Genomic DNA, 16,612 nt, shown 5'->3' with positions numbered 1-16,612 from the left:
TGCCTTGTATATTGCAATATTCCCTGTTCTTTCAACAAAATGTAGGAACATATTTCATGTAAGCAAGCTTTTGTAACAGAGTATAAGAACAAATTGTTTTAATGAACATGAAAAAGCAAGCATTTAAAAAAAAAGACTAATGGTAAAGAAGGTTGGCGTCAAAGATGTGGACAAGTGATGGAACAAATAATGGAAAAAGTTACTTTCATGTTGCATTTTTGGATGAGTTGCTTTATGGCCAGTGCAATTAATTATTCTGTGACAATAAATAAGAGTTTAGAGTTTCCAGTGCATTCATTACTGCACAGGCAGTGGGAGATGATTTATCCTGGTAGCAGCCCTTTACAGGGAGCCTATCACGTACATTATTGTAAGATGGTTTTAAACTGAGCTAGGGGTCATGCTATTATTTATTGCTTTCATTCCTTGCAGATTGCGAGTTGTGTTGAAGCCGCTGTAAACGCTGGAATCACAGTGTGGCCCTGAAAGGAAGACTTGCTGACAGGCTTTGCATGTCAAGTGGCTGCTGAGCTACTTGACAGTTTATGGTTTTCAGCACCACTGGGAAGCAAGCAGCCCAGGAAGCCATGAGTGATGACTCAGAGTGTCTGTTTTAACATGATGGCATGAATCTGAGGATCTGTGCTGGGAATCTGTCACACAGAGCGGTTTTGGTATTTTAATGGGATTACTGAAGGGAAATACACAAGCAAAACTAGAAAAAGTCATCTGTTGGATCTGCACGTGGATTAGTTCTTTTTCCAGAGAAAATTTAAATACTATTTGTTTTCTTATCTGGAGCCGCAAAAAGCTAACTGTGCAGCCTGATTACTAAGCATAATCCATTGTGGATATGGGCCACTTATACCAATTCTTCTGCTGAATCACCATATGAAATCCCTAATCTAAAAGTCTGCCATCAGTACCTTACTGGAGAGCTGCTTCACTAACTTAATTTTAATTGTTGGATTCAAAAAGGGATACATTTTGCAACTCACAGCAAATCTACACATCTCAAGGGCCTTTTTACAAATTGTTTGCAATCTGTGCGTTATCCAACAACATATTGCATTTACAAAGATGGCTGTTGTCATCAAGAAGAAAGGTCATTTGCTTTGGTTCGGCCTACTTTTTGGATGCCTTGTTAACCTCGGGGTCAGTCTAGAATTTACTGGAGCTGAAGGACAATGGGCAAGGTTCCCAAAGTGGAATGCGTGCTGTGAAAGTGAAATGAGTTTTAATATGAAGACCAATATTTCCAGTAGTCTACTGGTGTACTTTGATGATCAAGGATTCTGTGATTTTCTAGAACTCCTGATTGTTGATGGATACCTTCAACTTCGCTTTTCAATTTTCTGTGCTGAAGCAGCTGTTATACAGTCAGATACTAAAGTGAATGATAGTATCTGGCATACTATAGTTATTCAGAGGAATTTCAAGAAGACAATACTAATGGTAGACAAAGAGGTCAAAATAGTTGAAGTGAAGTCGAAGAGACGGGACATGACAGTCTTTAGCAAATTGTATATTGGTGGAATTCCACCAGAATTCCATTCATCGGTGCTGTCATTAACATCAAGCTCTGTAGGAAGTCAAGACCCATTCCAGGGATTAATAACTGACCTCAAGGTTGGAAATGGGACCACCACACTCATCGATAGTCAAGGAATCAAGATGGATGAAAACTATCTTTGCACAAATCACAGTCTATGCCTAAATGGTGGAACCTGCTCTGTTGTACATGAGAAGGCAATTTGCGATTGTTCTCACACTGGCTTTCAAGGAAAAGACTGCAGCGAAGGTAAGATGACTACAAGCCTATTTGTCCTTGTTTTCTTAATTATTACAACTTTTGATAGTTGAAGGGGATAAGTTTATTCTTAGATTAAACATGGAGAAAATTCTTCATATGAATGTACTGCATTTATCTTTCTTTGTTCACTGACATCTTCCAATATAAATTGATTTTTCTTTAACTCACTTTATTTCTAGGTCATATGACTGATATTTTGAACTCTTTCTTGCATGCTAATCCACCAAAGGCCCAAAATCTTCTATAAAATTTATATTTAAAGCTAAACCATAAATGTAAAAATAAAAATTTATAATAAAAATTATTTCAAAAGCCAGCAGCAAAATCATGGAGGAATAAATGTGAATAATGAATTATAAGACTAAGTAAATAATATTGATGCAAGAAACTTCAAATGCTAATTGTATTGTTGAATGCTAGCTTTCCATTGTACAAGTTTGGTGTATTCCCAGCCACATCTGTAAAGACTAGAAGCTCTACTAAAATAGTGCTAACCAGCTGGAATTTTCTTAATGTTAATATCACATATAATTTTTGTCATGTCATGCCACTATCTTATAAATTGCAGATTGTGCATATGTTTGTGGTCAATTCTATATGGTTTAATGTACATCATAGATTTTTATAAATGATTTTGTTTAGAATTGGCAGAAAATATAATTAAAGCAGAAAAAGCAATTATCAGTCCATAATTATAAACTAATTAAACTGTTACATACCTGTTTGCATTTACAGGTTATTTGTATATGCAAGATTAATTGCTTTGAGATCCTAGGTAGTGCAACACTTGCATCATTTTTTTAATAAAAGAAAATTACCGTTTAATTTGTCATCTTTTCTTGTCCATTACTAACATTATTCTTTTTATATGATAGGGAAGATGAATTTGTAGTGTGTAAAGATTTATTTAAATAGACTTAATTTCTTTCACACTTGTGCTAACTCCTCCTACGGATTTATTTTTTAATATAAAGGAAATAGCATTAATACTGATTTCCCACTTGGAGCTCAGTTGTTGACTTGCAGTCCTGTGGGCCTCCTCTGATCATTATTTAGTGTTATGAAGGAAGGAAAACTACATTAATTAGCTTTGGCTCTAATTTTTGCTCGTGTGGAGATGTAATCATGCTGTCAGATACAAGTACTGCCACTCCAACTGAAATATGACCTAATGCATAGCCAGATCCAAAAATCAATGTTTCAATAAAATCAACACGTGCCACACGCATATCACTAGCTCTTTTTTCCCAGTGCCCAATGTGCTGACAATTCCATTAATTATTAGCAGATGTACAAAACACATACCAGTATTGTTCTTTTCTATTATGAAAATATTATGGTGACTATCTTCACGAAAAAAGAAACATTCCTGCAACTTTATGGTATGAGATATGCAGATTCCAACACCAAACAAGTGGTTAGAGATGCTGAACTAAAAATAAAAGATTGAAGCACATCTTTCCGACCAGCCTCTCTTGTTTCCTTGTGGAAAAAATACAAGAGATTAATCTGCATATATAACATTTCCACCAGACCACCTTCATGTGAAAAGAATGCTAGAGATTAATCTGATTCTTTTGTAATCCACCAAATCTGTAAAACAGATCATGCTTTAAAATACCTGCGTATAAGTGTGTGGTAATGACCTAGTATTTCTCAAGAACAGTAGTGATTTGGATAACATCTAGTATCATGGCAGCCACCCTTGACTTTTGAATATATTATTTATTGTCTGAATATATTATATGTTGTCTTGCACTAATGTCATACAGAGAAAAAACATAGAAAAACTTCCTAAGAGTTTGTCAGGAGAATAATTTCCACATAATACGATCGTTCATTTTTCAGCTAAGATTCAGCATGATTACATGGCCTAAATTTCCTTAATTATGTTTTTTAGAAATGCAATTATTATGTGAAAATATTATTTTCTGTGCACTATTTGATGTATAAATTGCCCCAATAATTTTTTGAAATAAGAACATAAGAACATAAGAAATAGGACCAAGAGTAGGCCACGGCCCCTCGAGCCTGCACCAGCATTCAATAAGATCATGGCTAATCTTCTACTTCAACTCCACTTTCCCACCCTATCCCCATATCCCTTAATTGCCTTTGTGTCCAAAAATCTGTCGATATCAGTCTTGAACATACTCAACGACTGAGCATCCACAGCCCTCTGGGGTAGAGAATTCCAAAGATTCACAGCCCTCATCTCGGTCAAATGGCCACCCCCTTATCTTGGGATTAAGTCTCCTAGTTCTAGACTCTCCAGCCAGAGGAAACAGCCTCTCAGCATCTACACTGTCAAGCCCTTTAAGAATTTTATACGTTTCAATGTGATCACCTCTCATTCTTCTAAACTTCAGAGAATATAGGCCCATTCTACTCAATCTCTTCTCATAGGACAACCCTCTCATCCCAGGAATTATTCTAGTGAACCTTCGTTGCACCCCCTCTAAGGCAAGTATATCCTTCCTTAGGTAAGGAGACCAAAACTGTACACAGTACTCCAGGTGTGATCTCACCAGAACCATATATAATTGCAGCAAGACCTCCTTACGTTTATACTCCAAACCCCTTGCAATAAGGGCTAACATAACATTTGCCTTCCTAATTGCTTGCCATACCTGCATGTTAACTTTCTGTGATTCATGTACAAGGACACCCAAATCCCTCTGAATATCAACATTTCTTAGTCTCTCACCTTTTAAAAAATATTCTGCTTTTCTATTCTTCCTACCAAAGTGGATAATTTCACATTTCCCCACATTATACTCCATCTGCCACCTGCCTGCGCAGTCGTTTATATACTACATCCACTGGTTCCCCCTTATCTACCCTACTAGTTACACCCTCAAAAGACTCTAACAGATTTGTCAAACATGATTTCCCTTTCATAAAACCATGTTGACTCTGCCTAATCATATTATGATTTTCTAAATGCCCTGTTACAATGCCCTTAATAATAGATTCTAGCATTTTCCCTACTACTGATATCAGGCTAACTGGCCTTTAGTTTCCTGTTTTCTCCCTCCCTTCTTGTATAGCGGGATACACTTGCTACCTTGCAATCCACGGGGACCAGTCTAGAATCTGGTGAATGCATCTACTATCTCTGTAGCCACCTCTTTTAAAACCCTTGGATGTAGGCCATCAGGTCCAAGGGATTTGTTGGCTTTTAGTCCCATTAATTTCTCCATTACTTTTTCTTTACTAATCTTAATTACTTTAACTTCCTCACTCTCACTAGACCCTTATTCATTGATACTAAGGGGCTGAATTGTTCCTTTGAAAATTTGATAAAATGCACTTTTTTATCAAAATTAATAAACCACTAATAAAATTAATCATTATAAATGACTCAAAATTGTTAATCCAGCTGTGGAATGCAAAGTTTTTGTAATAAATACCTGAATAAAAATTGAGAAAATCCTGACTTACCTGCAAGTCCTGTTTATATTGGCAGCCCTGACCTTCCTGCTCAAAATGGTTAGAAATAGGTCATCAAGCCGTCCCAAAATGTTGAGAGTTTTGAATTTTCCCTGTGGTTTTCCACCTATCAGTTGCAATTGTAAATCCCGGGATGTCATCTGGCATCGCCTGAATCTATCTTTTATGCCCACATATGATATAGATAACATAAAAAATCAACAATATAATATACTATTCATTATAGTGCCTAGAATATAATGAGACGGGGATGATAGAGCCACGTGGAGGGAAGAACGCAAGGTTGAGAGTGAGGAAAAAATGGTGATGCTAGCTACAAATATAAATTACAATAATAGTGATTCTAGCATAGCAAAAAGTGTGACAATGTATAAAAATCAATATAACAGTAAGCGAGTGTAATATAGCAGTGAATGAAATAATTCACTGTGAACAAAATAATAAAATACCAGAAACAACAATAACATGATACAGTAAGGTAAGGTAACTCAGAGTGAGACTCTGTGCGATAAATATACCAGAGACTGGAAGTGGATAATTGCAGGTTTAGTATAGAATAATAACAGAGGCTGAATATAACATGGAAGAGAGTGAGGATAATATATTAATACTGGTACATACTAAGGGTAATTTTACAAGTTTGCACTCATATAATTACAATTACATAGTGTGATACACAGTTATTTAATACAGTATCAGTCAGATATACTAATGTAATATAAACCTGTGCACTGTGTGCTGTGATGCAGCTTACTGTCATAACTGCTTTGGTGATACATTAAGAATTTCTTTTTTGCCAAGCTCACTGACACCTGGCTTGACCTGAAGTAAAATGCTCACTTTTTGATTTCACTCTACATCTGGGGAAAGTTGTGCGAGTTTCTCATTAGTGAAATTTGACTTTTACTCTCGCTTTTCACTGATTTTCATTTATCCATTTTAGAGGTGTAGGAACTTAGCAGCACTAAACATGGAAGAATAGTCTATTGGCAATTTCTATCTACATTCTACTACTTTTTTACTCACGTCTGCTTTTACACTAAAATTAGCAATGTCAAGAATTCTGGCTCCTAAGATTCTGAATTTACTTGAAACCATAGTATTTCATCAATGTTACATTAAAAAGAAGTCTAGTATTTCAGAAGTATTCACCCATTTGAATTTTTATTCCAAAAGTCACCTATTTTTATGCAACATTGAATTATTTTATATGTATTTTCCTGTTATGCAGCAGAATGTTTTGTAAGCAATGGTTCTCGTCACTTGTGGTTATGCCAGTGATGTGCTCATATTTATATTGCAAATTATTTGTTCAGTTACTTTCATGAGGAAAAATAAGATCTGTAAATGGGTAGAAAACATTGACAACTTGTGTGAATAAATTCATGGTGAGATTAACCTTCACTTCTTGTTCTTGAAAAGAATGCCAGGATCCTTTTGATAATATTGTTTTGTGGATTCTCTATGGGGAACATTTTGGATTACTTGGTTGAAATATAAGATTTGAAAAAAAAATATTCGGCAGATTTTGTGAAGCACCTAGATTCTCGCAGTGGTTTATATATTTATTTGCTTAGCTTGGCAAAATTTGTAATTGGTTAGTAATGCAGACTTCAAAGTTTTTAATTGAAGAAAATAGCCCATTCACTAAGGGATAGCTTCCATTTGTCATCCTTCTTTATCCCTTGTTGACAGTTTATATGGATTGTGCATGTGATTGTGAGATGAATTTGAAGTCCATGTGTATTTAGCTTCCTGGGATTAATTTTTCTGCATTAGTTCTAACTTCTCCTGCAGTGATGGTTTTCATTGAAGACAAGAGTGTCATTTAATTGTTGATTTTGCACGTGATGAATCTAGGGGCTCAGTTGATTATTTGCCCTGTAGACCTCTTCATATTTCTTATTTAGTATTATGACAGAGGAAATATACATGAATGAGTTTCACCTTTAATTTTTCTTCATGTCTGAGCTGCAATCAGTAGCTGCTGTCTTTGTTTCATGTGTGGTATATGTAATTGTGAGGCTAGATAAATTGGAAATTTAATGCATAACTGATCTGTTGGTTGTAGAGCGCACTACAAATGGGGTGTATAGAAGTGCTATTAACCACAATGATGTCTGTGCTATTAATACATTGACACCCAAAGGATGTGCTGTTTTTCATTGGTGTAATGAATTTATGATAATTCCCTAAATTAGGTAGACGGTTGGATAAAAATGAATGATTCTATTCATCAAAATATTGTAAAAATGATTAAAAAGCACAAGGCATGGAATAAAGGTGCCATTTGAAATGTTTTGTTTAGTTACATGAACCGGAGCCTTTAGTCAAATAATCTGAAAGCTTCTGTTACATATTCTGGTTTGACAAGTGATATGCTGTGAATTAGAATTATAGATTTTTCCTGATAAAGCAGATTATTTGCCAGAAACATTCATTATAATGCGCATGAGTTGCTTATAATATTTCTGGATTCCTGGGCATTATGGACATCAACAGCTTATTAGAAAATTTGCATAAATGATTGCATGTTGCATGTAGACACTTTAGGAGACTGGAGGTTTCACAAAACAGAATCTTGAAATATAAATGACACATGTTTATGCTGCAGAGGAGTTTTACTCGTAAATGGTAGTAGATAAGCACTTATAAGTTAAATGGCAAATAAATCATCAGAGCAGTCAGATGACATCATAAATGGTGGCAGTATAGTTTTATTAATTAACATTTTCTCAATATTGTGTTCTCAGATTTTTCATTTTTAAACTCCTAATTGAACAAAATTAGTCATTTTATTGTTTAGTTGTAATTATGGCACAAGCAAATCCAAATTATTGGTTGTGCAGTATGTTTTGCTGCAATCAAGTGTGTTAACATTCACATGATTGATGTTATGGTGTTGCAGTTAGATAAAGTCATGTTGTGCATATTTGTTTCCTTGATTAAGTATGTTTACAGCCAAATGACTGGTAGTATGCTGTTGCAAGAGTATTTATTTGATTTAAATGAACAAATATCCCTTGTATTGTATATTATAAATTATATATACAACAGTAGATGTAAAGCGGTGACATTTTAGGGAAACTAAAATGCATTCTGAAAATTCAGATATCAGTAACCATCAGCCCAAACACTGGATGGTTTACAACAATGCCATCTGAATCCTATAATTGGCAAAGTATGTTATAAATTATTCCCTTCCATCTCTTTTGTTCCTGTGGATAAAAGGTTCAACTGTCCAATCAATTGTTTGAACATATGGCTTTTTCAAGTCTTTGTTATTATGGTAACATTGAATATATGCTATATAATCCAAAATAATGCTATGACTGATAGAAAAGTTAAAGGAAACTGTTTAAGTAAAATTACATATTGTGTGCACAAGTAAAAATTGTAACTTCTAGATCTGATACTTGACATGAATAAAAAAAAATGATATTGCTCGTGTGAAATTATTTTGTGCAGATGTGTTTTGTAATTGCATCACAGTAGTCAGTCACACTTACAGCAACATCTAATGGCATTTAAGACAAATGAAGTTGTTTGACCAAAAATTCAGCTTTTTGAATCAACCTGATATTCAGGAAAAATATCAATTATGGCTCAGGAGCTATGTATAATATGTGTATAAATAAATAAATAAGGGAACCATACTGACATTTTAAAGTGCTTAACTTTTCAGCAGTGCAACCTTCACCAAGCAAATGATAAATACTTTTGACCTCATATGCACATTTAATAAATGGAATAATAAATAAGTAACACATTGTTAACTTTAGGTTCAGTTGTAAGATGAACCTACTATAGAGAATAATGTAAATCAAATCTTCACGCAAGTTTTTAATTATATTATAAATATATTTTTGTCAGTACTTGTCAAAAAAACTATTACTATAATGTATTATCCTTTCTAGTAAATATTTTGCATAACCTATGTAATGTGTGTAATATTTATTATATCTATTTATCAGTCTGTTAGTTGATCTCTTGTGCTGTTGCTCACGGGGAGGCACGATATCAAGTGACCAAGAGATAGCAAATATACTAATTGAATTATTCTTTTCTGCATTCAGTGAAGAGATTATGGCCAGTCTCCTCAGACTGAAGTTGAAATTATTGGGGGAATTAGAGGAAGTACTAAAAGAAATAGAAATTTCAGACAAGGCATTCACTGATAGTCTGCAGAAATTAAAGGAAGAAAACAAAACATTAAGCTTAGATGCATTTTGTACAAGGGCAGTTAGAGAAGTGGCCAGGAAAATCAGTCACGTCCTTGCCATTATCTTTGTGGAATCATTAGAAGCAGGAGTAGTACCTGAGGATTGGAAAGTAGCTCCATTTAAAAAGGAGCATGGGGTGACCCAGGGGTCAAGATACCAAAACATCTGTTTTGGGTGAAGAATTAGAAGGCATCTTGATCTAGGGATAAACATAGAAACATAGAAAATAGGAGCAGGAGTAGGTCATTCGGCCTTTCGAGCCTGTTCCGCCATTCAGTATTGTCATGGCTGATCCTCTATCTCAATACCATATTCCTGCTCTCTCCCCATACCCCTTGATGCCTTTTGTGTCTAGATATTGATACACCTAGATAGATATGCTATGGTAAGATGGAGTCAGTATGGATTTATGGGAGGCCGGCCTTGTCTAAGAAATTTTCTGGAGTTCTTTGAGGACACAACAGACCTTGTTGACAGTGAAATTTGGTGGCTGTGATATATTCAGATTTCAGCAAGGCTTTTAATACTGTGCCACAGAAACACTTAATGCATAGTATAGGAAGCCATGGAAACAGAGTCAAACTTCTGAGGTAGATTGAAAATTAGATAAATCAGAGAAAGAAAAAGGTGTTAGTGAATGGAGCTGCGTTGACCTGGTAAGAGACCACTAGCGGTATGTCACAGTGATCAAAGCTGGGGCCTTTGCTGTTTGCAGTGTATGTAAATGCATTGCAGTTGGGGACAGAATTATAGCTGCCCAAGCTTACAGATGACATCAAATTGGGGAGAGGGATCAAACAATAGGAAGCAGACAAATCAAGAGAAATAAACAATGGAAAATGTCTCTAGGCTACGGGCCACCAACACAGGAGAAGAATTTGGAGGTATTGCTGGATAGCTCACTGAAACCAATAGCAGTGTGCAGTAGCAGTCGCAACAACTGCAACAACAACAGTTTGCATTTACATAGTCTATTAATGCAGAAAAACATCCCAAGGTGTTTCACAGGAGTGTAATCAGACAAAAAATGACACCAAGCTAAAGAAGGAGATGTTAAGATTGGTGACTAAAAGCTTGGTAAGAGTTGGGTTGGCGGGGGGCGGTGAGGGGGTGCGGGGAAGGGCCTAGGAGCACTCAGAACACAGAGTAGGTCTGGAGGAAAGAGAGGCGGGGAGATTTAGGAAGGGAATTCCATGGCTGCCAATATATGGCAAAGGGAGTGGGTGATGCACAAGAGGCCAGACTTGGAGAAATGCAGAGTTCTTGGAGGGTTGTAGGGCTGGGGGAGGTTACAGAGATGGGGAGGGGTGATGCCATGGAGGAATTTGAACACGGGTTTGAAATCGAGGCGTTGTTGGATCGGAAGCCAGTGTAGGTCAACGAGCATGGGGTGATGGGTGAACAGGACTTGGTGCGGGTTAAGGTAAGGGCAGCAGAGTTTTGGATGAGCTCAAGTTTATGGAGGGTGGAAGATGGGAGGGTGGCCAGGAGAGCATTGGAATAGTTGAGTCTGGAGGTAATAAAAGCATAGATGAGCGTTTCAACAGCAGATGAGCTGAGGCAGAGACAGAGATGGACGACGTTACGGAGGTGGAAGTAGGTGGTCTTTGTGATGGAAAGGATATAAGGTCGGAAGCTCAGCTCAGGGTCAAATAGGATGCCAAGGTTGCGAACAGTCTGGTTCAGCCTAGGACAAGTGGCCAGAAAGGTGGATGGAATCATTGGCGAGGGTACCAAGTTTGTGGTGGGGGCCGAAGACAATTACTTCAGTCTTCCCAATATCTGACTGGAGGAATTTGTGGATCATCCAGGACTGGATGTCAGACAAGCAATCAGACAACATAGAGGCAGTAGAGGGTTCGAGAGAGCTGCTGGTGAGGTAGAACTGGGTGTCGTCAATGTATATGTGGAACCTGACATCATGGGGGGAGTTTTAACCCCCAAGATGGGGCGGGTTGGAGTTGCGTGGGAGGTGAAAATAGTAGTTTCTTTGATTGCAACCACAACCTAGCTTCAACGCGCCCACATCCGGGTTTAATGTGTGCACGTTTGCATGTGCGTGTGGAACTGAATTGCTGTGGTCGCGTCCCCAGATAGTGCCGGCGGGCATTAGCGGGACAATTAATGTTGTTGAGATAAGTTTTTTTTAATTGAGTCTGACAAAAAATCTAATTTAACGTCTCCAGCAAGGGTTTCCTGAGGCTTCTGAATCTCGCCAGTGAAACGAAGATGAGATTCAGCCACAGTTAATTTGGGGTTTTAAACCTGTGATTGGCCCATCTGAATAAAAGGTCAGTTATTGCAGCTGGTCTCTCAGTTCTCACACATTTGGCAGAGAGTTCTTGTGTTGAGACAGCTTTAGCAAAACTTTGGAGCCTTTCAAACTGACAAGATCAGGATGGGAGTGCAATGGATGTATTCAAGAGGACATCTGAGGAGGAAAATGACCATCCACGACAGCCACGTTGTGCTGTGTTGGAATCTGCAGGTGCACAAGAGAGAGGTGCCCAGCAAAGATCTGGAGAACAGAAGAGAAGGGAGCTGAGTGGAGAACAGCTGAGGGGGGAGCAACAGAGGGGCCGAGGTCGCAGGAGGCATTACCCACATGAGGGGGTGTACAGGCAGAGGTGGAGTTTCCTGGACCTCTGAGGAGCAGTGTCTACGCAGGCTCAGATTGAGTTGGCAAGTGGTCGTCGATATCTGCAGCCTTCTTGAGGAAGAGCTGCTCCCTGCTGGACCTGGTGGCATTGCCCGTCACCATAAAAGTCACCACTGCCCTCAATTTCTTTGCCTGTGGATCCTTTCAGAATGCCACCGGTGACATCTCCAGGGTGTGTCTGTTGTCTGCACATAAGAGTATAAGGCAAATGATGGATGGGTTGTTTGCCAGGGCGTCCGCTTGTGTGAACTTGCCTCATGACGACAATAGCCAGAAGGAGTGGGAAGTTGGTTTCACCTCTCTGGATGTCTTCCCACAGCTGCAGGGAGCAATCGATTGCACACACATGGCAACCCGAGGACCACCACATGAGCCAGGAGTCGCCTTCAACCGCAAGGGATTTCACTCCATCAATGCACAACTGGTGTGCAACCACAAGAAGAGATTTATGAAGGTGTGTGCCAGATTCCCTGGCAGCTGTCATGATGCGTTTATACTGCACCAGTCCAACATTCCAGACTTCTTCCAAACAGGAGACAGACTTAAGGGCTGGCTCATTGGAGACAAGGGATACCCCCTACAAACTTGGCTCATGACACCTGTGAAGGACCCCACCAATGAGACACCAGAACGCTACAACCAGAGCCACATGACCACCAGGTGTGTCATTGAGCAAGCCGTTGGCATGTTGAAGATGCACTTCAGGTGCCTGGATAGGTTTGGAGGTGCCCTTCAGTACTCACCAGTGAGGGTCTTCAGAATCATAATGGTGTGCTGCGTCCTGCACAACGTAGCGCAGCAGAGAGGATTAGAGGTGGAGGAGAACAAAGGCACTCGGTAATCATCTTCTGATGGTGACAACATTGAAGAAGAGGAAGAGGAGGAGAATGAGGAGAGGATGAGGAGGAGAGGAAGAGGAGGAGGATGAGGAGGAGGAGGAATATGAAGATGGAGCATCCATCACCAGACCAGCTGCGCACATTGCTGCCAGGGTTGTCCTCATCTCTTGCAGGTTCTCTTAGTAACAGTGGCAAAAAAGAGACATTGAAATACTCAAGCCGGCTGCCAGAGCCGCCACCACTACCAACAACAACCCTCCCTCCTCCCCCCCCCCCCAACCCCATCCCGCCACCACTCTTGCTCTAAACAGTGTTTCAACCAGGCATACACCCATTGCACATCTGCCCAATGGGTTGCGTCATGTATTGGCATTCATCATGAAGCAAATGAAAGGGCCACTTCCCACTCGGGATGCAATAATGGCCAAGATGAGGAAGTGGTGCAAATCAATAAATTTTATGTGCCATTATCTTCAAACATCCATGTGCATACTACAATTTCTTGAACTTACACTTCCTACCTTAGAAACAGTTTATACCCCTAAGGGGCAAAAGCTCTACTTGCCAAAAAAAACAGCCAAAAGAGACAACATAAAACCGAAAGAAAAAGCATTCAAAAATGCAAAAAATAGCGCAGATCCTCACATCTGGGAGCGATACAAAGAACAACAAAGGGTGACAAAACAGATAGTAAGAGCTACAAAAAGGGAATATGAAAAGAAATTTGCAAAGGACATCAAAATCAACACACAAAATTTTTACAGTTATATTAGGAAAAAGAAGATGGTCAAGAGCAATGTGGGCTCCTTAAAACTGATAATGGTGATATTGTAAATAAAAATAAGGAAATAGCTGTTAATTGTATCCATGTGATTTATATCAATTAGTGTTAATTGCATTCAGGTGGTGCATACCATTGAGAACTTCTTGTATCCATTTATAAGAGAGCTGATGTCGGGTGTGGGGTGGGTGTAATGTGGAGCTATATGAATAAAGGCTTGGAAGCAACTGAAGACTAGAAGTATTCTATCCTTCACCTTTAGGCAACCATTCTCTGCTACCATGTTATAACAATGGTGGACATGTTAAATAATTTCTTTTTGTCAGTTTTTACAATAGAGGAAGAGGATAGCATGCCAGAGACCCAAGGAAACTAATTTTGAATCAAGGATGGGGACTCACCATAATTAATGTAAGCAAATTAACAGTAATGAAGAAAATAATGACACTAAAGAATGACAAATCCCCAGGACCAGATGGTTTCCATCCTAGGGATTTAAAGAAAGTAGCTGAGAACATTGCAGAAGCCTTAATTATAATCTTCCAAAGTTCTCTTGATTCAGGAACCATTCCTTTAGTTTGGAAAATTGTACATGTCACTCCGTTATTTAAGAAAGGTGAGAGAGGGAAATCAGGGAATTATAGACCAGTTAGCCTAACATCTGTTGTTGGGAAATTACTAGAGTCTATAATTAAGGATAGAGTGACTGAACACCTTGAAAATTTTCAGCTAATCAGAGAGAGCCAGAATGGATTGTAAAGGGTAGGTCATGCCTGATGAACCTGATTGAATTTTTTGAAGAGGTGACTAAAGTAGTGGACAGGGAAATGTCTATGGATGTTGTTTATATGGACTTCCAGAAGGCATTTGATAAAGTTCCTCAGTAGCTAAAGTTGAAGCTCATGGAATTGAGGGCAAATTATTGACCTGGTTAGGAAATTGGCTGAGTGGCAGGAGATAGAGTAGGGATAATAGGCAGGTACTCAAATTGGCAAGATGTGACTAGTGGTGTCCCATAGGGATCTGTGATGGGGCCTCAACTATTCACTGTATTTATTAACAACATAGATGATGGGATAGAGAGCTACAAATCCAAGTTTGCCAATGACACAAAGATAGGCAGCACTGTAAGCAGTGTAGATGGAAGCATAAAGTTATAGAGAGATTAATAGATTAAGTGCATGGGCAAAACTGTGGCAAATGGATTTCAGTATAGGAAAGTGTGAGGTCATCCACTTTAGACCTAAAAAGGAGAGATCAGAGTAGTTTCTAAATGCTGAAAAGCTTGAAATAGTGGAGGTTCAAAGAGACTTAGGAGTCCAAGTACATAGATCATTAAAATGTCATGGACAGGTACAGAAAATAATCAGAAAGGCTAATGGAATGCTGGCCTTTATATCTAGAGGACTGGAATACAAGGGGTAGAAGTTATGCTACAGCTATACAAAGCCTTGGTTAGACCACACCGAAAGTAATGTGTTTAGTTCTGGGCACCGCACCTTAGGAAGGATATATTGGCCCTGGAGGGAGCGCAGCGTAGATTTACTAGAATGATACCTAGACTCCAAGGGTTAAATTACGAGGAGAGATTATACAAACTAGGGTTGTATTTTCTGGAATTTAGATGATTAAGGAGTGATTTGATCAAAGCTTTTAAGATATTAAGGGGAACTGATAGAGGAAAACTGGTTGGGGAGTCTGGGACTAGGGGACATAGCCCAAAAATTAGAGCCAGGACTTTCAGGAATGAAGTTAGGAAACATGCAAAGGGTGGTAGAAGTTTGGAACTCTTCCGCAAACGGCTGTTGATGCTGGCTCATTTGTTAATTTTAAGTCTGAGGTTGATAGATTTTCAATAACCAAAGGCATTAAGGGATATGGGGCTAAGGCGGGTATGTAGTGTTATGTCATAGATCAGCCATGATCTCAATGAATGGAACAGGTTCAAGGTGCTAAATGGCCTACTCCTGTTCCTAAGTTCCTACCGCTTCTACTTGGTGCATCCCCTGTGGCTTCAGCAGAGGTAGTGGCAGGCTGCTCAGATCTGATTAGCCTAACTGCTAAGATGCTTTTCGCCTACAACCTCTGGGTTTTAGTGCCTGTGAGGTCCCCGCCAAAGAACGCTCCGCCTTCACCTGTGCACGGGCAAACTTGGCCATCGGGAGAAGAGGCAGCATTTTGGGCACTGGTTGTGAGAGGGTGGCGGTGGGGAAGCAACGGGTGAAATGTGGGAGCACTTTGAGTGGAGTTTCCACTTCCACATCCCCTTTCGCTATCATCCCTCTCCTGGGCCAGCATCACATCAGTCCTACCACTCTGCTGGAGAGCAGCTTGGTGCACATCAGTTATGCGTTGTAAGACCATGGATAAGGCATCTGTATTCCTGTTTAACATGGCAGACATGCTGGCTCCCAAAGCCTGCACGGCCGTGGTCATAGCCTGCATAGACTCATCTGAGAGTCATGCTTGAAGCTCCATGGAGGCGGCCACTCCCTCCATGGCAGACATTCTCGCCATTGCCTACGACATCAATCTTTGCATGTTGGTGTTGGACTCCTCCATCCTCCCTGCTATTGTGGAGAGTGTGCGTGGCACTTTTCCAGTACCTCGCAGTGTTGCAGCTGTACCTTAATCATTCTCATTCTGAACGATGACCCAGGGGTTCAGCATCTGTGTCGGCGCCCTCCGACGCGGACTCTCCACAGCTGCCCTTGCCACCAGTGTCTGCTCATGCTCACAGGTGAGTTGTGAATCATCAGGTGACAACCCAACTAACTGGCTAACAGGACCCACTGAACTGCCAGTATCTGCCCTGGTGCCTGGCTGTATGTCCTGTGATGGTGC

The 16,612-nt window shown here is 39.4% G+C and overlaps 1 protein-coding gene across 10 annotated transcripts in view; it reads left to right on the top strand.

Annotated features, from left to right (window-relative positions):
• Positions 1 to 449: 449 nt before the first annotated feature.
• Positions 450 to 16,612, top strand: part of nrxn1a (neurexin 1a) — a 1,536,646-nt gene continuing 1,520,483 nt past the window's right edge. For all 10 annotated transcript variants that reach the window (XM_067988977.1, XM_067988981.1, XM_067988978.1 and 7 more), the window contains exon 1: positions 450 to 1,801. In XM_067988977.1, the coding sequence (XP_067845078.1) occupies positions 1,081 to 1,801 (721 nt within the window). In that variant the 5' untranslated portion in view covers positions 450 to 1,080. The remainder of the gene's footprint in view (positions 1,802 to 16,612) is intronic.

This window comes from Heptranchias perlo, chromosome 8 (genome assembly GCF_035084215.1).
Source record: "Heptranchias perlo isolate sHepPer1 chromosome 8, sHepPer1.hap1, whole genome shotgun sequence".
NCBI classification, from domain to species: domain Eukaryota; kingdom Metazoa; phylum Chordata; class Chondrichthyes; order Hexanchiformes; family Hexanchidae; genus Heptranchias; species Heptranchias perlo.
This window is presented reverse-complemented; position numbering and strand designations above follow the sequence as displayed.